Source organism: Bos indicus x Bos taurus, chromosome 3 (genome assembly GCF_003369695.1).
Source record: "Bos indicus x Bos taurus breed Angus x Brahman F1 hybrid chromosome 3, Bos_hybrid_MaternalHap_v2.0, whole genome shotgun sequence".
In the NCBI taxonomy this organism is placed as follows: domain Eukaryota; kingdom Metazoa; phylum Chordata; class Mammalia; order Artiodactyla; family Bovidae; genus Bos; species Bos indicus x Bos taurus.
The window spans coordinates 101,496,987-101,523,784 of NC_040078.1; the positions used below are offsets into that span (position 1 = coordinate 101,496,987).

A 26,798-nucleotide genomic window follows, 5' to 3' on the forward strand; every position below is an offset into this window, starting at 1 on the left:
GCTGTTTATACTGGTTTAATCCATGTCAATGTAGTTTACAAAGGGAAAGGACAAGTACCTTTGTATAGAATATACAGACACAGCATCACACCATGGGGCCCACAGGAGGGCAGGGGAGACCACACTTTTCCCAGGAAGAGCAGCTCTAATCCCAGGAAAGGTTCTCTGTGGAAGGCTGGGGAGCCAGAAGCACACTTGTCCAGCCCAGTCTTAGCCCCTGCTTCAGCTCGGTTCCCACGCCTGTGCCTCCCCCCTCCCCCAACTCCTTACCAAGAGCCCCAGGAGCTAAGACTAAGGAGAGGATCACTTCCCTTGGGGCACATGCCCCACGTCTGGGAGAAGAAATATACACCACTGAACAGCGAGCACATGGGAGAGGGAAGGGACCAGGGAGGGGTGAGGCAGGCACCCGAGGCGGATGGGCCGAGCCCCCAGCCAGCCCTCAAGGAGGCGCTGCCTCCAGGCCTTCTTAACAAAAAGAAAATCATACAACCAGAGGGAAGGAGAAAGGGCAGAGGGCGGGGAGCTGTCCCATTTATACACAACATTGTAAACATACACAGTCTATATTACATGTGCTTCAGTCTGGTGTTTGCATGTCTGTCCGTCTGGGGGCTGGATCTCAGGAGCCTTGCTTGACAATACTCCCCCCACCCCCACCTCCCTGCCCCACCCTGGGAACAGAACCCAGAACAGGTATGGTCCCCAGTCTTGGTGGGAGCCAGCAGGCAGGGCCTGGGCCTCAGCCTCCATTCTGGCTCCAGAGTCCTCTGTGTGCGTGTGTGCGTGTTCGTGTGTGTGCATGTATGTACATGGGGAACCTGTGTGCAAGTATGTACAAGGGGGCGTCTCGTCGCAGGCGGGGCAGGCTGGGCGCTTGAGGCAAGGCCTGCTTGGGGTGGCCGGCTCACAAGTAGATTCTCCGCAGGTCTCCAGGCGCTGTGATGGTGTTGCACTGGGGGCAGAGCTTCTTGGCGCCCTGCGGGGAGAAGGGGGCGGGGGCAGGCCCTCTGGTTAAACCCCGGCCACATATTTGATCGTGTGCACCCGGGCCTGCAGCCATGTCTCCCTGCACCCGTGTGTGCCGGGACTTTGGACTGGTCCTGTCCGCGAGGGCTGGGGAGACCTGGGCAGCCTCTGTGAGCAGGCAGGCACGCTCCTGTGTTGGGGGGATGCCAGGATCAAACCGCCTGGCTCGGCCCGCAGCGGGAGCCCCGGTAATGAGAACAAGGCTGGGTCCAGCTGTGGCTGCCGAGGCCCTAACGAGATTACACGCGGCCTTTGATCAGGACACAGAGCCCACGTCCGGGCCTTTTATTGCTGTCTCCGGGCGACATTTTAATGGCTGCTCCTGAGTGAAGAACAGGGGCAGGAGCAGAAGGAGCTTAGTAATGGGAGGGGGAGGGGCTGAGGCCCTGGTCCTGCTTACCCACACCCAGCCTCCTCCTGACTGGGGATCTCACTGCTATGTGTAACACGGGGCCCTCCAGGGTGGGGGCTGGGGAAGGGAGCAGAGACCCCATGGCTGGGGAGAACTGGATAAACCTGGTGTGGGGGAGGGGAGAGGCTCATGAGCTGGGGGATGAATATCCTGGATTCAGGCTGTGGTCTGTGCTTCTGCTCCGCCTGCTCCTTGCTCTTCCAACCCCCCAGGCAGGCTCAAGCATAAGCATGGACATCTGGGCAGCAACCCCAAAAGGCTACCCACTCCCAACCCCCAGACCACTTCACCAGGGTCCGTAGCCAGCACTCCTCACAGTGCACATGCCAACACTGGATGGATGTCAGGGGCATCGAGTATGAGTCCTAGGGAGAAGATGGGCAGAGAAGGGAGGGGTCACTCTGAGGTGTCCCACCCTCTGAAGGGCCCAGCTCACGGGGCAGAGACCCTCTCCAACCCCCAGGGAGCACTGAGGCCCAAGCAGGGACACGCGAGGTTCCCTTCCTCTCACCATGCAGATGAGGCATTTGTAACGGTCCCCACGAGATAGCTGCCGTTCAAGTTCCCTGACCCGAGCTTTCAGGGCCTCAAACGTAGTCACAGCTGAATCTTCGGTGATTCTGTAAGGAGGATGGCACAGTTGCGCAGGCAGCAGGCTGGCATCTCTAATTTGAACCTCCAGCCCACACCTTCCTTGGACTCCAGAACCACATGTACCCATGTCTCTTAGACCTCCCTGCTCCCCGATCCCACTCACATCCTAGATCCACAAACTCCACATTCCAGACCTGCGCCCCTCACCCGCCTTGCTCCTGCACCTCCATCCTGGTGAATTTCTAAACCAGACACCTGGGAACCATTCTCGAAACTCCTCATTCCCAGTCACCCCTGACATCCAGCTCCTCGCATCCTTGGCATCCACTCCTTTCCACGCTGCCACCCCTAGTTGAGTGCTCATGACTGCGTTACACCAACCTGGATGGTCCCTCTGCCTCCAGTCCCCATCTTTCTGGCACCTCCAATTCTGCAAGACCGACCACTTCTACTGACATTTCCAACATTTCAGCATCCACCTCAGAGTAAAGCTCTAGCAAACTCCTACAAGCTTACGAGGGCCTCTTTGGCCTGCCCCCACCAGCCACGCCTCAGCGCCCTGCCACGTGCTTTGCGTTCCATCCACGTCCAATGCCAGAGTTCTTCCACATGCTCCACCATCTTTCACTCCATTGGCTTCTCAAGTACTTTCTGCTTCTTCTGGGTCACCCCACCTCCTAACTCTCTAGTTCCATCTCATCATTCAGGCCTAGCTCCCACCTCCTCCCAGAAACATTTTCCAAGCCTCGGCCAGTACCATTGGTGGGGCTCCCCATTTTGTGCTCTTCCAGCCCCTGTGCTGGACTTCACTACAGCGGTACAACTGCAAATGCCTGTCTCCTCTGCCAGACTCGCTTCCCTGAGGGCAAGATGATCACTCCACCAATGCTGACTCTGGACAGCAGCCCCACTCCAGGCAGGGGAGTATAAGTAAACACCTGCTGAAGGAACAGCTGGTCTAACCCCCAGGGAGACTGAGAGATGGGGATCTGAGGAGGCCCACATAATCGAGGTCCCTGGGCTGGAGGCCTGGCCTACATCAACGGCTCCTAGCTGTTTCTTCCTTGGCATGTCAGATGTCCTGGTGGTCCTCACCTGTTGTCCAATCCCTGCACAAGCCCTGCAACTTCCTGAACTCTCTGAGCTACAATACTGAACAGGGAACAGCTCAGACAATTCTAAGGAGTGATCTTTCCCACCACTCCTAAAACAAGTCAACAGAACCCAGAGGAGCTCAGAGGGGGAGGAATGTTTCCTGGAGGAGTAGAAAAGATGGTACTGGAGATGAGCTTCAGGGAATAATGACATAATACAAATAAAAGAGCTAAAATTTATTAAACACTTACTAAATGCCAGGAATTTTACTGAGAGATTAAAAATTATTATCTTATTTACACCTCACAAAAACTCCATGGGGAGATCCTAATGCTCCCATTTTATATATGAAGGAACACTGGGAAAGACTAAAGCAAAAGGAGAAAGGGGAGGCAGAGACTTTTAGATAGCATCACTGACTCAATGGCCATGGTCTGGAAGACAGTACAGGACAGAGGAGTCCGGCACGCTAGAGTCCATGGGATGCAGACTCAGACACAACTCAGCAAAAACAAAAGCACAGAAACATAGTAGACTACCCAAGGTTCACGCAGAGTGGGGGAGATGGGATTCAAACCCCGGCAGACTGATTCTGGAATCAACCAGTAACAGTGTGAATAGCTGTTACTCTACACTGGCTACAACCAGGAGATAGGCCTCCAGGCTGAGAAAACAGTGGGAACCAAGGGCAAGGGCCCCTGGCCCCATCTGCCTGGAAGGCTCACTTGTGGACAAGCAGAAGGTTGCTACACGGAACCCAGTGTCCAAGACAACCCCAGATGCCACAATCAGAAAGGGAAGTTTATCTTACACTCGATTTGCAGGAAGAAGTTGAGGATATTGGAGGAGGGCTGTAAAGGGTAAGAGCTAAGGTTTAGAAGGTGTATTCAGTCAGCTGAGGTAGAATCACAAGGGCGGTGTGTGTGCTAGGGCCATCTCCTAGGGGGTGGTCTGTCTTGCCAGCCTTGGGGGGCAGTGGGGCCAGAAAGCCCGAAAGCTTCCAGGCAGTCTGTCCCTGCTGGGCATAGGTGTAACAGGGGGCATGTGGAGGATGGTGGGAAACACTTAATGGGTAGCGGCAAACTCTGATCTCTGACCGTTCTGTCTTAAAGGGGCACCAGCAGGTCTCCCTGATGGCTGTATCCCTGTATCAGAGATGCTCCAGATCCATCACTCCAGCAGTCCATGGCTCTCTCTGCCTTGCCTCTCTCCAAGCAACCTGAGGAAGGCTCTGACTACAACTCCTTCTGGCACTGGTGGGTTTCCTGGGAGCATCCCTTCAGCTTTCCAGCTCTGGAAAGCCTTTACCACACTCTCCTTCTTCACACGCACTTGCACAGCTGAGTCCTCCCCCTGGCATTTTGCCCAATGCTGTATGTGCCACCCCCATCTGGATTGCTGGTATGTTCCTGGCAAGGAGACAAGGATGGGTAGCTGTGCTTCCTTCCTCTCCAAGAACCAGGCTGATCCTGTGTGGTTACTTCAATGATTGGGAAACCAAGGCCTGGAACTGGGGGCAGCCTACCCCAGAGTAGAAAACTAACTCGAAAACCCTAAACCAGAGAACGAGCTGGAGCTGGGAAGGCAAAAGCCATGAGTCCAGAAGAGCCATTTCCCACTCCCATCTCCAAGGCCACTCCATCCCCATGGTGGATCTGCTCAGCACATAACTGGCCTTTACTCTTTGCTCTAGTGAAACACCCAATCCTCCAGGCCCCTGATCCAGGGAGGTTGTGAGCTATTCCAGAGCCCCTTGAAGGCATGGGGTGGAGAATTTCTTTGGAAGAAGCCATGCAGCCTGTGTTTCTCCTTCCCCTGGATGTGAAAAAGATCCAGGACGGGAACCCATAACATATCTGGGAAAGAGAGACGTCATGGGGACTGAAGGGCCAGACCCATCAGAGATCTCTGCACATGACTGAGCCCGCCTCCAGCTCATCCCCGAGGGCTCCGCCCACTGGTGCTCGTGCTCACACAGGTGGGACAGAAAGCCCAGCTCCCCCAGCCCTCAGTGGGGTAGGACCACTGGATGGCCACTGGCTCTGGCCCCCACCTCCCCCTCCGGCGCCATCCCTGATTAATGATCTTGTCTTTCTGATTTATGAGCAGCCCCTCCAGATGAGGGTGGGCGCCCCTTACAGCCCCGCCCGCCCCGCTCAGCTGGAGTAGGAGAGAATTATTAAATAAACATCCATACGTCATTCCTCTCCCCCCAAGCTGGTTGCACCGAACCCGTGCGGCCCGCTCCGGCGCTGACACGGAGCAGCTGCGGTGATTCATGGGCAGCCGGGCCCTGCGCCGCGGCCCATACATCATGCCAGCAGCACTCGCGGCCCTGGCCGAGATAAACTGATCAACCACAACGGGCTGGAATGAATTTATGACAACACAAAATGGAGGGAAACAAATGGGAGGTGACCCTGGGCCGCCGACCCGGCCCTGCACTGGCCTGCAATCCACTCTCCCGGCAGAAGGCAAGATGGAACACTGGCCCTGGAATGAAGAGGCTGCCTTTTAACCCCGGGCAACCTAGCCTTCAGAGGAGGGAGGGGCAGGTGTGAGGAGTTAGGCAATGGCCAACAGCAGCGCAGCTCCAGGCAGCCAGAACTGGACAATGCCACCTCCTGGGGCCAGGACTGGGCTGCCTGGGCTTCTGGAAAGGCAGTAAGGTGTGCTGCTGCTTTCAAATCCTGGTGGCTCCTGGGGATCCAGGCCAGGCGTGGCCCCACCTTGGGGGAAGTGCTAACGGATCTTCTTTTCCCCTGCCAGAGAATGTGGGCCAAAAACTCCTACCAGAAGTGATGAGACCCAATACTCCTGCCTAAAACCCACACTGCAAGCGCCACCCGGGACAAGAAAAATGAAACCAATTTAGCTCCCGATTAAGAAACAGAAACTGGAGATGAATCAAGTGTGCCGGCTGGGCTGGGCGGCCATACATCACATTCCCCGGGCGGAGACCCCTGCAGCAGGCAGGCCGCCTGCTCCTCCCTCCACCAAGGCTCCCGGGGCCGGGGCCTAGTGATCAATTCAGAGAGTCATGCTCAGCACCAGCTGGGCCCCACTGCCAGCTGTGTGCCAGGGCAGCAGGCCTTCCTGTTAGCGAAGGGCCCCCTCCCTCCCACTGCGCTGTGGTCCCCGGGGTTGGTCTCCCTCGGGCCACTCACTTCTCAATGTCGCTGTTCTTGCAGGTCTTCTGCATGGCCTCCTGTTTGCTGCTCTCGCCGTTGCTGGTAGATGGCATCTCTGCAGGGACAGAGAGGGGACTCACACTCTGGCCAGATGGGCAGCACAGGTGAAGGATTGGGCTTGAGTCAGTCACCACCCACCTCGGCCCCTGCTAACCTGGGTCAGGACTTACCATCACTGGCCCATTTAGAGAACTCAGGTGTGATGCGTGTGCTAGGAGGGCCACCACTAGAGAAAGGAAAGAGGAAGGACAAAGTGAGCCCCGAAGGCAGGCAGGACAGCCCGGAGGGCGGGCACCGGGTGGACCCCCGCCCCAGGGCCTCCCTTCCCTTTCTCCCACCCGCCCAACCCTGTGCCCACACTTGCTTTAGGACTGCACCCCGCAGTGCCTCTCTCTCCTTGGCTTCGCCAGGCTCCTCGCCTGTGCAGGGGATGACATCGGCCTCCGTGTATCTGGCAAGGTGGTCAAGGATAATGGATCCTAGTTTGTGGTGGGCCGTGAGGGTTGAATCCCCAGGAGGGCTGCCCCTGGCCCAAGCTAAGACACTGACCCTGGGGGTTTTGGGGTGGATGAGTGACTGGAGGTGCTTGTGGCTTTCCTTATTCCCTTTGGCCTGTCCCACCAGTCCCGCCTTGTCCCGCAGTGCCCCAAGGATACTGTGGCTTCCCATATTCCAGAGTGTCATCCCCATCCACATCCAAGTCAGCGTCACTGTCCGGATTCTCCTTGCCGCTGCACATGACGAAGCCAGAGCCTGTGGGAGGCAGGGTGTGAGGAGGGCCAGGGGCCAGCAAGACAAGGCCAAGGATCCCCCTTCTGTTCCCTAAGGTAGGGGTCAGGTTTGGGGCTAGGTAAGGCCTGGCAGAAACTTGGGCTTGGGGAATAGAGAGCACTTGGGTGCTCTTGATTCTGACATTACAGTTCTTTTTCACTCTGCATACCTTAGCCTTTCCTGCACTGCCTGCTGCTCCAAGTGGTCTCTGCTCATAAACCAGCCCATTCATACATTATGTCAAGTCCTCAGGAGACACCTAGTCTAGGCCTGCTGTCCACCCGCCTTCCACATCTAAGAAGAGTAGGAAGAGGACAGACAGGTCTACAAGGCCACCCCAACCCAGGACCTGGGCATCCCGTGCCCCATGGTCCAGCCTGGCAAGTCTACCCGGGGGAGAGTAGGCTGGCAAAGGCCTGTCAGAGCCATACAGCGGAACCCTCAGCCAATGTCCTGATTTTGGCCGGCAGGTCCTTGCCAGCAAAAACACCAGGCAGCTGTTCAAATATTTGGTGTCTGAAGCGCCTGACATTAATTATTCATCCCCACCTCACTCAGCCCAGATTCCTGGACAAGTGCAGTTATAAAGGGATTAAGAAGGGACAGCCGAGGGAGGACAGGCATGCACACCTGCTTCTCAGAGCAGTCCCCGGAGGCAACCCGGCTGGGCGGAGGCAGGGCCGAGGGCGGGGCAGGCAGTGACCCCACCAAGGTGTATCTGGCACAGCAACAGGCAGACTCTCGGCCAGTAGTGGGAGGGGTGGTGGTGATGCAAGGGGCTGAGCTGCTCAATCTGCCCCAGGCCCACTCACCTGCCTTGTGTTCGGACTCCCAGAACCACCCTTCCTGATAGCCCGGGGCCAGGGACCACAAAGCAACTTCTCCCTCCCTGCCCCTGCCTTCTCCCAGTGGTTCTGGTCTCGGACCACATCGCACGAGCCAGTGCAGGATCCCTGCTGGGGACACAAAGGACTGAAAGCGACGGGATCTGGGGTGAGTGGCATCGATGCAAAGCAGCTCAGAGTTCTGCTCAATGATCTCGGAAATTTCTTGTCCATTCTTCCACTTTCAGGGTCTTACACATTCACGAAGGCAACAGGCTTGTAGTGGGTTGCCAAGCCTCTCATCTATTGCTTCGTCCTGTTGCCATAGAGTCCTGACCCTTCTTTTCCCTGCTCCAACACTGCCTGCGGCTCCTCACTGTGCCCGCAACCAATTCCTACTCTTAAGCCAGACTTGCTACACTCTGGATGCTCCCACTTCTTCACCTTCTCTCATTTCGCTCCCTAAGTCCCACATACACGGACAGACTTACTCCACCTCCAATGTCACCCTGTCTGTCTGGCTCATGCTGTCTCTCCATCTGGAATGTTCTCCATCATTCAAGCCCGTTTCAAAAGCACTTTCTCCTGATCCTTCTCTATCCTACGCCTCTGGTTTCTGGTCTCACAACGCGCCCACCCGTCCCAGAAGCAAGCAGCACCAGGGAAACAGAGAGCTAACAGGTGCTGCCCAGGCCCACCCCTGCCCGCTGTTCTCATCTGCCCTCCACATGAGGCACAAACAAACTCAAGGCAGCAGGCGGGTCAGCAGCAGGGCCATTAAGCTGAGAAAACACCAAGTTACAGCTCTGTCTCCTATTCACAGCCAAGTGTCCTGACAAGCAATTCCCACCTTGTGGGTGAGTGGCACCTCTATAAACCCTCTGACAGTTTGGGAGACAAACTCCGCCATCAATCAGAATGTAGCCATCAGGTTCACTTAGAGCCTGCGCCCCTCGAGCCCTGCCAACCCCCCTCCCCCAAGTGCACGCAGCTCAGCAGTCAGCCTCACATCTTCCAGCTTGGCCAGACCCTGCCCAGCCCTGCCTTGTGGGTGAGTGAGAAGCAAAGCCGAGAATCCTAGCACCACTCCTCAGCCCAGTATGGCTCCCATGGCAAACCTGAGAAAACGAGGCACTCCCAAAGTGCCAGGAAAAGTCCAGGCTTCTCCACACGTAAAGCAGCCCAGTGGCCGGAAGTCTTTATCTCTGCAGTCTCATTGCCTGCCAGGCCTGGACCAGGTCTCTGTAGTCTGGTGGAACACAGCTATTTTGGTTCCCAGGGCCTGTGTGTTTTCTCACGCCCCTAGGCCTTTGTACTTCCTGTTCTCTCTGCCTAGAAAGGTCTCCCTCTTGGTCTACAGAACACATTCCCGCTCATTCTGCCAGTCTGACTCGTCTCAATCATGCCTTTTATTCCTGGTACCTGCACATAGTAGTTGCTCTTTAAATACTTCCTGAATGAACTTGCTTCACCATTCTCTCAGACTTCATTGAACTCATCCTCCGCTTGGCTTGACACTGAGGACGTTGTTTCCTGATCTGATTCCCACGCTCAAGGTGCTGAGTACAGATGAGACTTCCCTAGATATTTCTACAAAGGGGCCCCTTCCGTGGTGCCCACCCAGGCTCCTGTACACTCCAAAGTCACATGTAGGACCACGTATTGTCACTGCTGCTCACCAGATTAAACCCTAAGTCTGTGATCTAAGCATCACCCAGCACAGAGCTGGCCAAGCCCACCACAGCTGCCACATAACACCCCCGAGCAGTGATGGCTAAATGCCAACGGTGCTGCTGTTAGGTGCTGGGAGCCCTGTGCCAGAGGCAGGTCCAGGCCTGATCAGCTGGTGGCCTGCAGAAACCTCTCTGGCCACAACCTCACCTCTCAGACCCCATCTCTCAAGTGGGCAACAATCTCCTTCTTCTCCAACCACACTGACAGGATGGAGAGCACGACACATCTTGTTTGCCAAGGAAAAGGCCTGCCTTTGGCCAGAGCAGCTGACTCTGACCCTGATCCCCCCCTCCAGCAGACAGATGCTGGGAGCCTCTCCCTACCCCTCAGGTGTTCAGAACAGGCTGCCACTGCCAATTTCACTCCTGTGCTGCCCCAGCCAACTCCAACCTCCTTCCCAGCACATTAAACTTTATTTTCTTAATGAAATGTCACTTGCTGACTTCTGGCAGAATCATAATAAAAAGAAACGGCCATAAAGCCATTTTATGCAGACAGGGCCCCCGCCAACCGGCCCCCCTCCCACACATACTTTGAGAAGGCTCCACAGTCATTTTATGTTCTCAGCTGCTGGAATATCCCAAGCCAGTACTCAGAAGCAAGATGGCACAGAGAACGCCTTCCCAAGCCTCTGGCTCCTGCTCTGTGAAGCTCCAGAGTAACAGGCAAGCTGCCACGCCTGCTGTTACTATCCAGAGCAGGGACTGCCTTCAGACCCCGCAAGATGACCCAAAACACTCTTCAGTCACCGGGGAGTCCCCTTGTTGTGGCTCAGACCCATGAAGGGCTGGGTGCTGTCCACAGGCAGACTAACCCTGATGATCAGTGATGCTCAGCAGTGGGGGCCTGGTCTAGGGAGGGCAGGCAGTTCAAAAAACACCTCTTCCCTCCAAGTGGATACTTAGCAATAGAGAGGGAGAGGGTTAAGTTCATAAATGATAAGCAAAGCCTAAATTTTATAAAAATGACCCATCTCTCATAAACTCATTTCTTCTTGGGTCATCGCAAAGAGAGAAGGAAAAAAAAATCAGCGTTAATTTGATCAATTGATCAGATGATCGATTGTGAAACTGGAGATGCCCACTGACTAGGGGCAGTAACGTCCTGGAACTTGAAACCACAAAAAAGGAGCCATCGATTTCCTCACCTGCTGTTCCCAACAAAACCAAAGCCCAGGGAGAAAGGCATCCTGGGGCCTCCAGAGGCCCGTGCTCTCCAGAGGAGGGGAGAAGCGGGGGTGCGCAGCAGCAGCTTCCGGAGAGTTTTACACTGGAATTAGTTACAGATGCAGTTACGGTGTCTTGTGTAAACGCCATCGATTGGGGAGCTGACAGTCTGGGGAGCTGCGATGCGGGACAATCAATCGGCCTGCAGTGTCACCTGCCACCTCGCTGAACAGTTGACAATGCAATTATCCAGTGTGGAGGCAGGGAGTTGGCGTGTGTCAAACGCACTTAGCCACTTTCCGGGCCTCCTCGATAACGCGTTTCACTGCCTCACGTCAGGAGAGGCGCAGAGAGACAGACGCCGTTTAAAACCATTGATACTTGCTCCTTCTGCCTGTACTCCCTCTGTCCCGGCTTAACAATTGTGTTTCCAAAAGGCGATTAAATCCCCGTCAGTTGCCACAGGGGACAGAAGGTGCCCTGCTCCTTGCTCCTCCCACCAAACAAGCTCTAACTCAGGGTGGTAAGGAGGTAGAAAGCAGCAGCCTGGACACACTCCATTCCAAGACTGCCTCTGGCAGTTGGCTGTTCCAGCACCTGTCACTGACTGTACCAGGCAGCAGGGCTCCCTGGGGGACATTTTGAGAATCTGGGGCTCCCATCTTTAGGAAATCAACATGCAGAAGGAGGCAGCAGCTAAGGCCAGGCCAATTTCTCCCGGCCCTGGACTCACAATATCTCTCAACCCCTTGACCCACAATCTGGCATTGAAGTTTTACCAAGCAACAGCCAGTTAACAGATCTGCACCATAGCTGCCCCACCTTTCCTCTCCATGGCATCTCATTCCAGGCCACATGGAGCCAGTCTAAATCCAAGGCAAGTACTCAAGTAAGATGCAACCCCTAGGCGAAGATCGGGGCAGGATAGAGGCCTGGACGTCGGGTTCTCTTAGTAGCGTCCCTGTCTCTACCCTTCTACCTGTTTGATTCAAAGGGGCTCAATGCTGGATTCCAGGGACGCATTTCCTTCCAGGGCTCAAAGATTGAGCTGCAGCACCTTCCACTTCCTGTCGCCTCCTGGGAAATCTCTCCACCTTGTTACCCAAATGCCCACTGCATCACTGTCACGTCACCTGAAGCCAACCGTTCCATGTCCTCTCTCCAGCCTGTGCATCCCAGAGATAATGAGCTCCAGGCTCCCCTAATCCAGCTAAGTGAACATTCACCGGCAAACAAGACAGGGGAAGGATCAAGGCTCCTATCACAAGTCTCTTGTCCGAGACCAGGAGTTGGAGATAGGCAATGAGGAAAGCCGGGCTCCTTCGTCACACACCTCCTTTGTCCCCAGGGGCTGTATAATTGGTTCCCACTGTGGCCCAACCTAGAGGCCCCTTGCTCTGCCCAGGGCTGGCATGGGGTGTCTGAAGAGCGTCTTTTCTCCGCCTAATGCTGAACTCTTTTAGGGAGATGTTGGTGAAGCACTATGGTCTATGCGCCGCCCTTTATGCAATTATAACTGAGTGGGGAGAAACAGCACCAGCAGGCTAGCAAACCCAAGGTTCAGAGAGGACAACCCGCAGCTCACGCACACAGCCCAGGGTGTCCCCTAGAACTGAGAAGACCACCACGCTTCCTAAACAAACGTTTCTTTCAAACCACTCTCTTGAAACCTTTCAGTATCTCTTCTTTTAGGCTCTTGAAAATCCACGTCTACCTGGACCTATTCCAGTCCTTACCTGTTCTGTCTGATCCTTCATTCGGTCCTATAATACCAACTCCAAGCCCTCCCAGGCCTGACCTCTCAGGGTCTCAGTAATCAAAGGTCCCATCTCCAAGGCCTATTCTCCTCAGTCAAGTGTCCCACCAAAAATCCCTGCTTGTTCATTGGCTCCACGGCACATTACATTCAAAGGAACTCATCTGCTCCACCAGACTAGCCCCCATTGGGCCTGGTGGGAAGACATGCTGAGGATGACTAAGGGGCCCTGGTCTGGGAGGAGGAACAGGTGATGATCAGATACAGGAACTTATGTGCAATTCTTCAATTCTTTCATATCTAACAAGGACAGCAATCTCTGTTCTGTCAGCACGCACAGTGCGGCTTAAATGGGCCTCGCTGCTCGCCTGCTCATCTTGCCTCTGCTCCCTCTCTCTGAAGTTGGCCGGGCAGCTTCTTCAACCGGCGTTATCACTCCCTCTAACCGGTCTTGGCAGGCAATCTAATTCCTCCTGAAAAGGTCACCGCCATTTTAACTGCCTTTCAATCACATTAAGCACGCGCTGCCCGGCTTGCGGCCCAGCCCGCCCGGCGGGCGATCAATGCGCTGCACTGACACCAGGCCGCCTGGCGGGGCCACACCCAACCCCCCAAGAGTTGGGGCCTCTCGGTCCTGGCCAAGACGGGTAGACTGACAGATGGCCAGCTTCTGCAGACAAGGTTTCAGGGGCAGAGGCGGTCAGGATCAGCCAGGGCCTCCTTTGATAGCACCCCCTACCGAGGAGCCTCAGCCTCCTCCGCTCCACTGCGCCCTGCTCTCTGCCTCGTGGCCCCTGCTGATCTCGCTGTAAAACAGCCTTTCAAGTCTGTCTGTCTTTTGACTGCACTAAGCTGTTTAAGAGGCGGCAGCAGCTTCTATCAGGAAAGCCGGAGCAATTCTCTGCAGATAAAGGTACCTCCGGCCCCTGTTCCCTCTTCAAGTCTCACTCTCATTCTCGCTCTCCAAATCGCTCAAAGAAAAACCCCGCTTTGAACTCCTCTCAGGAATTCTTGAAAGGAACAACCTCACCGTGTAAACACTCAGGGAAAACTGACACCCGCCCAGGGCTGAAGAGCCCCTCACACCCACTCTGCAAGTAGGTCCCAGGGCCTGGGAAATCCATGGTCGTATGCGCAGGCCCCATGCGGCTTCATCTTCCTAAGCCTTGTCTGGAGCCCAGAAGCCATCAGGTCCAGTTCTGGGCCAAGTAACCTGACCAAGAAGTTGCCACAGCAATGGAAGACATGAAAACCTGCAGCCACCAACAGAGCGAACCCAGAGCGGGATCCCAGAACTGGCCAGGGACACCTGTGAGTACAGTCACAGGATCCCTGGCTTTGGGGCTCTTTGGGCCTAGACACTCTAGGACAGGACCAGAGGGAAATAGCAAATGGACATTCTCTAGCTCAGTCCTCAGTTTGGTCTGATTAACCTTTCTCATTTACATTTTGCCAATGTGAGAGAAGACCCGAGGCATAATGCCACACCTGGGCTTATGGCCTCTTCATGTGGCCAGTCTGCCTTGGACGGCACTGTAGGGACCACTTCTCATCACCAGCCCTAGAAGCGTAGCCTCAGTGAGGCAGAGACCCTCCTCTCAGCCGCGATATTCCCAAGGGACCAGACACAGCACTACTCCCAAGGGTGTTGCCCAGAGAACTGGAGGCAGATGGGAAGCAGATTGGCTCACTTAATGACCACAAGCTGCAGTGCCAGCTGTGCTTGTGCACAGGAAGAGCGATGAGCTAGAGGCTGGGAGGCAAGACAGCTCCCCCTTCATCCTGCCCAAGGCAGGAAGCATCAACAAGAGGACACGGATCTTGGGTTCCTACCAGTCTATTTAACCTGGTGGAGGTGGGGGACTTCCATTGGGCCAAACCATGTGTCTCCAAGGATCCAGGTGGGCAGTGGAGCTGGGGAGGTCCCTGCAGAGCCCTCTGCAGCGAGCCCAAGGGAAGCAGGAGCAGCTGGGCATAGGCCCCTCTTGCTTCAGGGCAAAGGGCGCCCAGGGAGAAGGGATGGGATCACAGCTAAAATTAGATTCACCAATGAAGCTCATGGGAGGTCAAATTTTGCCATAACTCACTCTCTCCTCTGTAACTGATTTCCCTGACGTGGGGCCGAGGAGGAGGAGGAAGAAAATCCAATGTGTTTGCCTGGAAGCCCTCGGGGCCCCCAGTGCTGGAGGTGTACAGCAGGTTGCTGGATTCTCATTTATCAGCCTTAAGAGGGATGGAGTGATAAATGCATAACCGTCCCTTTAATATTTTATGCAGGTGCTAACGCGGCTTGGCTGTCACCTTCAATGCATCACCCGAGGCGGAGAGCCCCCCTCGTCACTCCTAGCTTGCAGCCTCACAATTCCATTTCCCCACCCAAATACATCCATTTTAATATGCACATCACAGGCAGGCAGCACGGTCACAAAGAAGCCCTGCCAGCAGCAGTTCCCACGTGGCCGAATGGATGACCAGCCACCAGCCCTGGCCTCTTGGCTCCCACAGATGGCTACCCAGCAGAGGCCTGGCCGCCACAGTGCCACTGCCTAGGTGTTGGCTGCTTGTACCTCGGAAACCACCTTCCAGGAGAGTGGTGGCCCGTATCCGCTTCTGCCCGCACCACTCATACTCCTCAAAGCGGTTGCTGTTCTCATGCTCGATGTCCGCGGCATCGTCCTCAGCCATGCAGGAGCCTTCCCTCTGTGAAGAGCAGAGCAGGATCATGCGGGTCCCAGGCCGTCCCTACCTGCTCCCCAGGGCCTGCGAGGAAGGCACAGCCCAGGCCCCCAGCTGCAGTGTGCCCCACAGGCCCCCGGCTCTAGGGCTCCTTGGAAGTAAACCAATTGAGAGATCAAAGACCTGGGCTTTTTCCCAATAATTTTCCACTGGAGCCCCAGGGGAGGAGTGGGAGAGTGAAAGCAAAGGAAGAGGGCAAAGAACAGAGAAGAAGCAGCTGCTGAGACCACGTGGAGACCCCAACAGCCCAGAGATTGGAGGCAGTCAGCGGCTAGTGTCAGGGGAAGGGGGCGGGGTAGGTGGTGATGGCCCCTCTACCTTAGAAAGGCAATGCTCCACATGCCTACTCATCTCCTGCTCCGATCCTGCCAGGGGGCGGCTGCACAGGGGACATACCTGCCCTTCATCTTGCTTCCTCCGTTTCATTTTCCCAATCCGAGCTGCATGGAGAAACCAAAAACAAAGCACAGAACAGGCAGACGGTCACTGGAGCTCCCAAGGTCCCAGCGGGACTGATATCCTGACCTCCTCCCAGACATTAGCCCTCTGGCTCACGCCCAATTGCGCCCTCGTTACGCGGCACCTTCAGCTCCTCTGCGGTCTGGGCCCTGCCACAAGTGCCTGGGGAGGAGACTGGTGCTAGGCCAGCCGAGTGTCCACTCTTTGGCCACAGATGGCTCAAGCTCAACCCACAGCTGCCTACCTGCGGTGCTCAACTGAGTCCAGTGAGCAAAGATGCTCCCCTTGGCACTTACTAGGTATCTCCCCAGAAGGCCAAGAACGCAGGCTTTTTTAGAGTCAAGACACACAACTTTAGAGATCACCTCTTGGCTAGAATCCAAGGTCTCTCCAGGGGCCTGATTTGGCCAGCTGTTCACTTATCAGTTAAAACCATTTTGTTCCTGGGCCAGCAGGCCCGAGGTACAGCCCTCAGTCTCCTATATAGAATCACCCCAGGGAGGATTTTTCTCAGGTCCGCTGGTCCCATTTTACAGAAGAGGAGATCGAGGCCCAGTCATAAAGGTACAGCGGGTCTAGTCAGAGAGTCCAGAATATCCTGAGAGGGTAGCCCTTACCGTGCCTACCCGAACCTGTTCCATCATTTCTAATCAGTGAAGAGGGGCTGGCAGGCCCCCGAGGCAGAGGGCTGCCTGCCATGCTGTCCCACAGGGGGCTCAATTCCAAAGTGCACACTGCAAGCCCACAGCACTGCTAATTAATGCTGAGAGATGCAATCATTTCTAATTAGCTCACTAATCCCTCTCTGCAGCCCTCCTGTCACTGAAGCAGGAAGGGGTCAAAACAAGGGACTCTGTTCCCTCTATCTCCTCCCTTGATGCAGAGCTAGCCCCTTGGAGACCAGACTGATTAGGGCGGGGGTGGAGCCAGCCAAGGAAGGAAGGGTTCCCCACTGCAAGACCAGAAAGAACTTTCTCGTGGATACTGATCCTAGTGGAAGGCTCATCAATGCAGGCTAGGGAGTGAGACACTGGTGAACAGTGATGCAGGTGACAGTTGATAAGTTACAATTTAGAGCTTCAGCTGTGTGTAAGATTTAACTGCCTTACACAAGGAAGCTCATTTTATTCTATATCTGGAAACCAGGTTGTATTAAGCATTTTTCCAGATAAAGATACTTAAAGCTCAATCAGGCAGTAGCCCAGGTAGCTAAAAAGTGGCAAAGGCAGGAGAGGAAACCATGCCTTACTCCATAGCTTCAAAGGCTCTCTTGTCCCAAGAGTGCCCCCAGCTGATCAGTATCAACAAAGACGGATCCTGTGAATGTGCTAGGGGAGCACTTGGAACCCCAGCTCCTGCCTGTTGAGGGCCTGAAGCAGGGAGTTACTCCAGAATAGAGCAGCCCTAGAAAGAGCCAAATCAACAGGAAAGCCACCATCTCACAAGGACTGAGCATGGAGTTTGGGAAGCCTTGGCCTGCAGCCTGGCCCATCTCCTCTGTTTCCGCTGCTCTCACTACAGGTGTGACCATGTTCTGGTGCCCACTTGATTTTGTGGACAAAGATCTAGACTCTTGCACCTTGACTGCCCTAACCCTTGGCATCTCAGGCTCAATCCACCTTGACACTCTACAGCCAGGGCTGGGGTGGAGAAGGGATGCCAGGTATCAGAAAGGCATTGAGCAAGTGACCCTGAGAGTTCGAGAAGGCTGTATGGAGCCATGCTCCGGTACAAAGGTGCATCCCCTAACCTGCCTAGAGCCGGAGGGAATGCCTCTCTGGTAAGAAGGAGACGATGAGAGACACTGATAAATTGAATAAAGAGGTGAATCTCACAGGACTGTCAAGGAAACTAGGACACTGGATGCGTTGCTCGCCCAAGCCACCCATGCCAGAAAACTCCTTGTGGTCCCAGGAAAGCACCCTGATGGACTGGGCATCACCTGGAAATTCTCAAATAAGCAAGGCAGGTTTGCTTATTTTCTTGCCATCCATCTTCTAAGTCCTGAACTAAGCTTACTAAAGCATGATAGGGAAAAGTGTGTTCCCTACCTGGAAGCTTCCACTATCAGGAAAAGTCAAAGTATTGCCAAGGAGGCAGCATGGCATGGTCCAAGCAGCACAGGCTTTGGAGGTAGGTGTGTGTTTATCGCTCAGTCTGTCCGACTCTTTGCAACCCCATGCACTATAATATAATCCATCAGGTTCCTCTGTCCATGGAATTCTCCAGGCAAGAATACTAGAGTGGGTTAACCGGTTCAAACCATGGCTCGGCTATATCCCAGCTGTGTGGTTTTCAAAAAACCACTTCACCTGTCCCAGCCTCAGTTTCCTCATCTACAAAACGAGTGTTAACACTCCCTCTCAGTTATGATAAAGACGCTTAACATGGGGCCGGCCTATGATAAATGCTCTCCTTTTCCCAATCTGGGGCTCAGCCTGGCAGCAGAAACCAAGTGGCAGGAACTGGGGATCTTGAACATCGATGGCCTTACCAGCTGGTCCAGAGACCCCCAAGCCCCTTACTGCCAACCCCCAGATATACCACACCCTAGTCAGCACAAAAAACTAGATCATCCAGTTTGTTCAGCAAACAGGAATGCTCCAGAGGTTTGAATCCAAAAAGGGGGGGGGGGGGGGGCGGCTGCCAGGTAGTGCATACGCAGCGTGCTTTCAGACAAGGCCTCTAAGAGCTGTTGAGCCCACGCTGATCACCTTTGTGAAATGTGGGCTGAGTGATAACTCAAAGAGCCCTGGGATGAGTTAGTTCCTGTTGCCGTGGGAACTCCAGATCTCACTGCATTGTCAAGTCTCAGCAGAGAGGCTGTATTCACACGACTGGGCACTGATTAAAAACTGGAAGAAAAACATTCTCAGCGCCCTGCCGGCTTGTACAGTGAGGTCCCAGCAGTTTGCAAATTCAAAGCGGAGCTCCCAAGTGGAATTGTGTGGCTTGTTCCTCATTCTCTGCCACTTATTGCCCCCCAGGGTTCTTCAAGGCCTAGAGAGGCTCACGCAAGAGCTGGCAACAATCACCTCCATTAAACAGATGGGGAAACTGAGGGCGGCAGCCTCAGTCGGCACATACTGAGGCGCTGTGATTGCGAGGAAACCAACGGGCCCTAACGTTGAAGAGACCCAGGCGAGCCAGGAGCTGCAGGCAGTGAGGGAGGGAGGAGGCCGGGGGTGGGGCGAAGGGAGGGGCTGTGCAAGACTCACCATTCAGTCGGGTCTGCCGGTTGGCTCGCACTCGCAAGAAGGTCTGGGAGAAAATCCCGGGCAGATGCAAAAAAGAGAAGACAGCGTCAGCGCGGCCGGGAATCCCAGCCCCCGCCCCAGCTCCGGACCCTGGTCCAGGCCTGCCCCGCCCCAAACAGCCCGTAAACAAACCTACTTCCTCCCTCCCGCCGGCCCCCCTGCTCCGCCGGCCGCTCCGGGCCCTCGGCATAGCCGCCGGGGGCTGCTCTAGCGGGCCCCGGAGGCCGCCACGCGGTGCCGCCCCAGCCCCGGCCTCCGGCGCTCCGGGCCCCGCGGCCGCCCGGCCGGCGAGGGCGGCGATGCGGGCGGATTCCCCCCGGCTGCCCGGCGGCGGCGGCACCTCAGCTCCCAGCGGCGGCGGCGGCCATGTTGGCCTTGATCATGTGACCCGCCGCCGTCGCGCGCCGGGGGTGAAAGTTCAAGAAGTGGCGGGTGGAGGGGTGGGTCTGCCGGACCAGGACCAGGAAACAGCTGCTCGCACTCGGGCAGCAACAGGCTGAGGCCGCCCAGGGGTTCCTCCCACCGCCCGCCAAAACCAACCCGCCCCGGTTTTAGTGGCTGCGAGGTCCTCCCACCCAACTCCACGCCCCTTCCTAGCGCGGGGCTTCTTCCGTCCCGGAGCCCCGCCCGGCTCCCGCCTCCCGCGCCTCTACCCCTTTGCTGGGGAGGTGGCGTAGGACTTCCTGATCGCCGCAGGTCATGCCACCGTAAGTCCCAACTGTCCAGCCCCCAGCAGTCTGGACACTGGAGGATTCCAAACATTTCAGCTGTTTCCTGGACAACCCCTGGAGCTGCTACTGGTAACGCACACCCACGAGTTGGAACCCAGCATCCCTCAAACAAGTGCTTTTCTCCAGGATTCTCAGTTCCTAACGGGATACCACCATCCACTCTGGTGTGCCCACACCAGAAACTTGAAAGTGAGTCGTCCTTGATCCCACCCTCCTTCAGTTTCTCGCGCTCAATTCTTCTCTCATCTTAGAGAGTCTACCTTTAAAGGTCTTTTAAACCTTCTTATCTCCACCTCTGTGTATCTCCTACTTAGCCTTCTAGACCTGTTTGAAAAATATCATTTCCTCTCTACTTCAATCTCTACCCTCAATATGGCTTATACAGATTTTTATCAGACCACTCCAGGGACGGGACCTCGAGTGAGTCATGAGTGAACCCAGAGCTCGGCACAGCACTTGGCATAGGCAAGACATCCCTGAGTGTTTTTTCAGTCGCTATACCTATCTGGGATTTACTGCTGTAGTTCATAATCTTAACTGAGCTCTCTAAATTTGCAGCTGTCACCCATCTGGCTTTCTGATCTCCAGCTTTTTTCTCTGTACCCTATCCTTCACACTACATGCAGTGTGATTTCTTATCATGCAAAATTGACCCTCTTTCCTTCTTCCCCTTTAAATCTTTCAGTGGTTCTCCACTGAGATTATCTGCATACAGGTCATCTCTGTTCGGCTCTGCCTGCTTCTCCAGACTCCTACCATTCCTGCTCTCTCCTTTGGCCTTCCTGACACTCAGCGTTGCAGAGCTACCTGTAGCTCTCTGAGCACTCCATACTCTGCACTCTGGGCTAGATTATTCTCCATGCACCCGTGTTCCCTGCTTGGTTAACTGTTGTTCATCCTACAGGAGTCTGGGTGGGAAGACTTCACATTTCCCCCAATGTTGGGTTAGTTGCTGCTTCTTTAGTTTTCACAGTCCCTTGGCTTCACTTTGAATTTGGATATTTTGATTGTTTGGACCTGTCCCTTCTCCCTGGGAGCTCATCTCCGTGCAGTCACCCAGCGCAGGGTCTGGCATGCGTCAGAAATCCGTAGGAAGGAGAGGAGGATGTTTATGAGGGAAGTTCCTGAGCCCAACTGGAGGGCTGGGAAGCAACCTAGGATTCAGGGCCAGACAGACTCAGCCTGACTTGGTTCTTCACATATATGTGTGTTTAGAAAAGTCACTTCTCTCTAGGCCCGTTTCCTTAGCAATAAATTGGGGCAGTGAATTCTAGCTTGCACAGTTGCTATGAGGGTAAAGTGAGGTAATGGTTAAAGGGTTAGGTAACCCAGCAGGGGCTAAGTAAATGGGAATCCAAAGCAGAAACCAGTCCCCTCTGATTTCAAAGCCAAGTTTGATGATTTTTTTTAAACAACATAATTGAGCAACTACTACATGCCAGGCATTGTGTATAGATCAGGGAATTCGAGCTTCACCTTCTACCAGTTCCCCTTGTGTTTTACATTCTAACAAAACTGAGCTGCTGGTGGGTCCCCAGATACATCATTCTGTGTTACACCTGTGTCCTTTGCACATAGTGTTGCCTTGGTCGGGAATATCTTTTCTTCCTTGTCCACCAAAGTGAACTCCTGCTCATTCTGTTCAGTCATTACCTCCTCTGTGAATCTTATTCTGATTTTTCTCTTTCCACTGTGCTCTCCTAGAAACTTATTTACACTCCCATCATAGCATTTAACTGCTAGGACGCTTCAGTCGTGTCTGACTCTGTGCGACCCCATAGACGGCAGCCCACTAGGCTCCCCTGTCCCTGGGATTCTCCAGGCAAAAACACTGGAGTGGGTTGCCATTTCCTTCTCCAGTGCATGAAAGTGAAAAGGGAAAGTGAAGTCGCTCAACCGTATCCAACTCCTAGCGACCCCATGGACTGCAGCCTACCAGGCTCCTCCGTCCATGGGATTTTCCAGGCAAGAGTACTGGAGTGGGGTGCCATTGCCTTCTCCGCATAGCATTTAAAGTACTTAGAAATTATCTATCTGCAAATCTAACCCCTTGAAGGCAAGGACACTGAACTGAGCATGAGTACTAGATACATGGTTGAGTAAAGGCAGGGAGTAAAGAAGGATAAGACGTTTTTGCCTTAGAGAGCACCCCCCCACCCCAATCTAATGCAAGAGTGAGTCTTATCATGATAGATAAAGTATGTTCACAACTCTTCACAGTTCCTCCTATCACAAGCTGCATTTCCTCATGCCTTGATTATGTATTAGCCCTGTGACTTGCTCTGCCAAGTGATGGGTGAGTTCTAGAGTCTAGGCCTCAAGAGGCCTTGCATCTTTGGCCTTCACCCTCTTGGCATGACACTGCCCTGAGACTGCCAAGTAAGGCAGTCAGTCTAACCTACTGGAGGATGACAGATCATATGGAAGAAAATCAACATCCCTGATCTCCCAACATGTGGTCAGGCCATTTTGGACTTTCCAGCCCAGGTAGTCCTCCAGCTGAATGAGCTTCATGAATGAGGAAAGGTCTAGTCAACCGACAGAATCATGAGAAATCAAAGTTGTCTTAAGCCACTAAATTTGGGGATGGCTTGTTATATACTTGTAGATAACGGAACGGAGAAAGCAACGGCACCCCACTCCAGTACTCTTGCCTGGAAAATCCCATGGACGGAGGAGCCTGGTGGGCTGCAGTCCATGGGGTCGCTAAGAGTCGGACACGACTGAGCGACTTCACTTTGACTTTTCACTTTCATGCATTGGAGAAGGAACTGGCAACCCACTCCAGTATTCTTGCCTGGAGAATCCCAGGGACGGGGGAGCCTGGTGGGCTGCCGTCTGTGGGGTCGCACAGAGTCAGACACGACTGAAGCAACTTAGCAGCAGTAGCAGCAGCAGATAACGGAAACATTAAATGGGTGATCACAGTATAGGGTGATCAGAGCAATGACAGGGACACGCAGGGGTCATGAGAAGAGAATGCTAGTCCAGAAAGGCTTCCTAGAGCAGAGGAGATTGGGGCAGTTTGTTGAAGAATAAATAGGATTTGATAGGGTGGGGTAAAATAATCCCATTAAAAACAGCATGTGTAAAAACACACAGAGGCAAGAAAGCAATGGCACAGCCAAAGAGTGGTTAGCATTAATCTGGTGACCATAGACCACAGGGTTCATAGCAGGCAGTATTAGGAATGGAAGCTGGAAATACAGGTTGAATCTAAATCAATGTGTATGGCCCTGGAGGCCTTGGTGCCATTCCTTAGCACACCTAGCCTGTGTCTAGCGTGCCATATCTGTGCCTGATGGTTACTCTCCCTGGCTCAGCAAATAGTGGGGCTGATGCTGTGGCTGAAGTAGACAGAAGAGCCTCCAAAGCAGGGCTCTGTTTCCCTTGGGAGTGGAATTCTCTGGGATGGAGCCCTATCTCCCTATCCCAGAATTTCCTCAAGTTGGGTCATTGCTCCATCTCGAAGCAGGATTGTCTAGGTAAGGACTGACTGCCTTTCTTAAACTAGGGGTCACAAGAGTAGGGATCCCTCCCCAGAGCTGAAACTTTGGGCTCTGTACTTTGAGTCGCATACAGAAGCATCGAACAGAGGAGGTGCCAGTGGAAGCTGGTATACAGTCTGTACGTGGTATTTCACTCACCAAGCTCTGTACCTGATGCCAGGCTGTGTCAGTGGGGAGGAAGAGGCACCCAGAGAGAAGACCTCAAATTCCAGGAAAGGCTTCCTGAGTGCCCTCAGTGACCCTGGTTCCCTGCCCGAGATGACAGGTCCCTGCCACCTTGTTTCTTTGCATTAGTCAGGGCTGCGTTTCTCTTGTCACATCACGGCTCCCTGAGAAGCCCCACTGCCATTTAGGCACATGTTCCTTGGAGCAGGCTCTGTGTTACACCCTCTGATGGGCTCCTGCAGGTGGGGCTCTGTCTCTTCTCAGACACAAGCTTCTAGGGAAGCCCTTTCTCCTTCCCTCCACAAAGAAGGTCTGGATAAGCTGGAATGTTCCCCTTAAATCCCCTCCTGCTTTGCTGCTTGAGGATTGTATGGTTATTCCTATTCTGTTTGCCCAAGGCACTCACAGGCAGTATTCTACCCCCACCATGCCCAACACTATGGTCTGGCAGAATTGATGGCTCAGGGGATTCTGGTTTTTGAAGTGTGAAGTCTTTAGGTGATGCTGGGCCACATCCCTGGGTCCTTGATGACACTGAACCCTAGAGGGCAGATGGCTGGGATGCTTCAGAAGAGCCTATCCAGGCCCAGATGACCTTGGCATCTCTCCCTAAAGTCTGTCTATGTAAGGCACGTTCCATGACACCTGTGCCTTCTGGTTCACTTAGGGTCATTACACACAACGGGAACCAAACACAGTTCAGTCCCCCGCCCATCTTCTGGGGAGAGGAGGAGTTAACTGGGTTAACTCTGACGGACTCATCCAAGTGCCCAGCTTGCCCTGCTCACCTGGTATCTGTCTGAGTGGTGCAGGTCGTCGGTGGCTGACGAGTGTGGTGATGCCGTCGGAGACTCTCCTTCCCTCTTGATGGAAGCGGACAACAAGAGGGACTGAAAGAAGAAAAAGGACACATGGCCTCAGGCTGAGTGAGACCTACAGTCCATCCCCTAGGGTGTTGGGTCCTATGGCGCTTTTAGGAGAGGGGCAAAGAAAAGGAGGGCAGAGGGGTGGAGGCTACACTTGAGATTCTAAAGGCATGTGGTCAGGCCCCGGAGTCTGGTTGTGGGAGAGGATGGCTTGATCCTGGGGATGGGTGGAAGCCCCTGGAGAGGGTCCAGTCTCCTCCACCCCAACTAATCTCTGTCCCTGTGGGGCAGGCCTCCCAGGGGGCTGAGGCTATATAGGCTTTGTTTTCCCGTAGGGAGCAGAGACTCTGGGACCCTGAAGGGTTGGGGTAGAGCCACATCCCTGCCACTGTGCTTGCCCCTAATACAGGCTGGTGGCAGCCCCGCTATGGAGAAAGTAAATTAAATATTATGTATGAGTTTCCTCCATGCAGCTAGGGATGTGCGCTGGCTCCACTTCTCCCTGTGCTGTGGCGGTGATCCCAGCAAAAACCACAGCAAAAGTAATCCCCCCTGTGTCAATCCCACATGGCCTCTTCTACATACGCCCGCAGTTTAGATTAATAAACTGTCTGCTTTAAACTTCGCGAGCTCCACAGTTCTAAATACCACATGGCACATTCAGCCTGCTCTTGCTGGCTTGTGCCAAGGCCTGTTCAGCTGCAAACTGGGGGCCTGGAGGCCTGAAAGCAATCCATACTTCCCGCAGCCCCCCCACCCTCCACCTTCTCCAGCCTGCACAGCTCTGAGCCGGAAGCATACAATTCCCTCGGAGGCCTCCCCAGCCTAGAAAACCATGCCAAATCGCCAGTGACAGCCCAAAGAAAGCAATCTGGGAAAGATGGAGCAGCCATTTATCCTTCATCTCCAACTGAGCCTTAGGATGTGACCCGCATGCGGTGGCCACGCTGCACATCCTCACGCCTGAGGGCCCTGGGAGGGGAGGGGGCAGCTGCTGGTCTGGCAGGGCTCCCTGACTCGGCCTCAGCCCAGGAGCTGGATTGGGGAGGAGGCCGGGCAGGGCCTGGGGTGGGATTCCCTGCAACTCGGAGCCCCTTCCTCACCCACCCTGGCCCAGTGGAAGGCCTAGTGAGTGCCTCAGCTCCCAGCTCAGAGAAGAGGTGGACTTTCAGGCAATGTCCTCCTCCTCTGGTCCCAAGGAGGATGCTGAGGAGGGACGACATTGTGGGGCCCCCGCCCCTCCATCAGGAGAAAGCTTGAGCTCATTTGCTTGCGCGTGCTCGCTCTCATTCTCTCTAGGTTAGAAGCCCTGAGAGGCCTCAGAATTACACCTGGGGCAAACGGAATAAAAAAAGGTCACTGGCGCTTTTTAAACATGGACCAAAAAGCAGTAAAATGTGTTTTGAAAAAAAAAATCCCAGCATTAAATCATGACTTTTTGCCTGGCTCTTCGCCTCATTAAAAGTGGCCTTTTGGAAGGTAAAATTATCATTGTAAGCGATAAGATCTTTAAGAAAATAATTCACGGCTTCTTCACCCTTTAATATGATAGCCGCCACCGGCTAATTTTTTTCTTAATGGCAACGAGGCCATCAATCTTGTCTGAGGCCCCCTCGCCCTCTCCTCCTCCTCCCTCCCTCCTTCTCCCTGTCCTCTCAGTCTCTTGCTTGAACCTTATACCTCGTGCCTCTTCCATCCATGACCTGCTTCCCTAAAGCCTGGGTCAAGGCGCAAGACAGACCCTAAAATCCTCAGCTTTGGGGGCATGAACTTACATCTAGAAGTGAGTAAGTGGTGGCCATTGCCTCCGAATCTGATTATCAATAATCCAGACGGTGGTGGTTGCAGGAATCCGCACATGTTTAAGATTTCCTGTGTAAGTATTCTGATGGGCTAGGGGTAGGTGAGTGGGTGTGCATCTGTGCATGCGGGGAACCAAGTATGAATGTGGTCTGTGTGTGTGTGCTTTGAACAGAGGCCTCACTGGGGTCAAGTCCCTAGCCCTGCCAGCCGCGCTTAGGTGTCAGGTCAGTGGTTGTGCCTGACCTGGTGACCTGTTTCCATTGAAGACTGCAGGCTGGGCTAGGCTTAGCCAGTGTGACTTCTCCCCCCACATCTTTTACCTTTAGGGCTGGGAGGGCTTTGGTTTCTTGGCCAGGGCCTGCATCTGTCCAGACCTGGGCTAGGCCCCCTGCCCCTCCTCTGTCTACCTTGCTGTGTTGAGTGCATGGAGGTGGAGTCCACTCCTTTAGACAGGCCTGCAGGGGAGACGGGCCAACCCCCTGGAAGTAATATTTTCACTCTGGCTCCTTTTCCCAAAAGTGCCCTCTCAGAGGTCACCTGTGCCTATAAGACCTCTAAATACGACAGCCTCCTTCTCCAGCCCTCCTGTTTGACATGTGACTACCCCAGACAGTTTGAGATTTTTTTTCCCTTAGGGCCCCAGGACACCATGCTCTCCTGTGCCCCTCCTTACTCATCACTGTTCCTCTTCTGCTCCTTC

At 54.3% G+C, this 26,798-nt stretch overlaps 1 protein-coding gene and 1 long non-coding RNA gene across 6 annotated transcripts in view; one reads left to right on the forward strand and one right to left on the reverse strand.

Annotated features, from left to right (window-relative positions):
• RNF220 (ring finger protein 220) overlaps positions 1-26,798 on the reverse strand; it is a 279,041-nt gene continuing 252,243 nt past the window's right edge. For 3 of the 5 annotated variants that reach the window (XM_027537466.1, XM_027537465.1, XM_027537469.1), the window contains 11 exons: positions 24,218-24,319; positions 18,986-19,028; positions 15,627-15,748; positions 15,140-15,272; positions 6,978-7,074; positions 6,686-6,772; positions 6,492-6,547; positions 6,298-6,376; positions 1,953-2,061; positions 1,732-1,806; positions 1-979 (listed from right to left, as the gene is read on the reverse strand). In XM_027537466.1, coding sequence (XP_027393267.1) covers positions 908-979; positions 1,732-1,806; positions 1,953-2,061; positions 6,298-6,376; positions 6,492-6,547; positions 6,686-6,772; positions 6,978-7,074; positions 15,140-15,272; positions 15,627-15,748; positions 18,986-19,028; positions 24,218-24,319 — 975 coding nt within the window. In that variant the 3' untranslated portion in view covers positions 1-907. The remainder of the gene's footprint in view (positions 980-1,731; positions 1,807-1,952; positions 2,062-6,297; positions 6,377-6,491; positions 6,548-6,685; positions 6,773-6,977; positions 7,075-15,139; positions 15,273-15,626; positions 15,749-18,985; positions 19,029-24,217; positions 24,320-26,798) is intronic. The other 2 variants (XM_027537468.1, XM_027537467.1) reach the window with 1 other exon arrangement.
• LOC113889992 lies at positions 19,489-25,742 on the forward strand. Its single transcript, XR_003510385.1, has 2 exons — positions 19,489-19,944; positions 24,097-25,742. It is a non-coding gene; the product is annotated as an uncharacterized LOC113889992 (long non-coding RNA).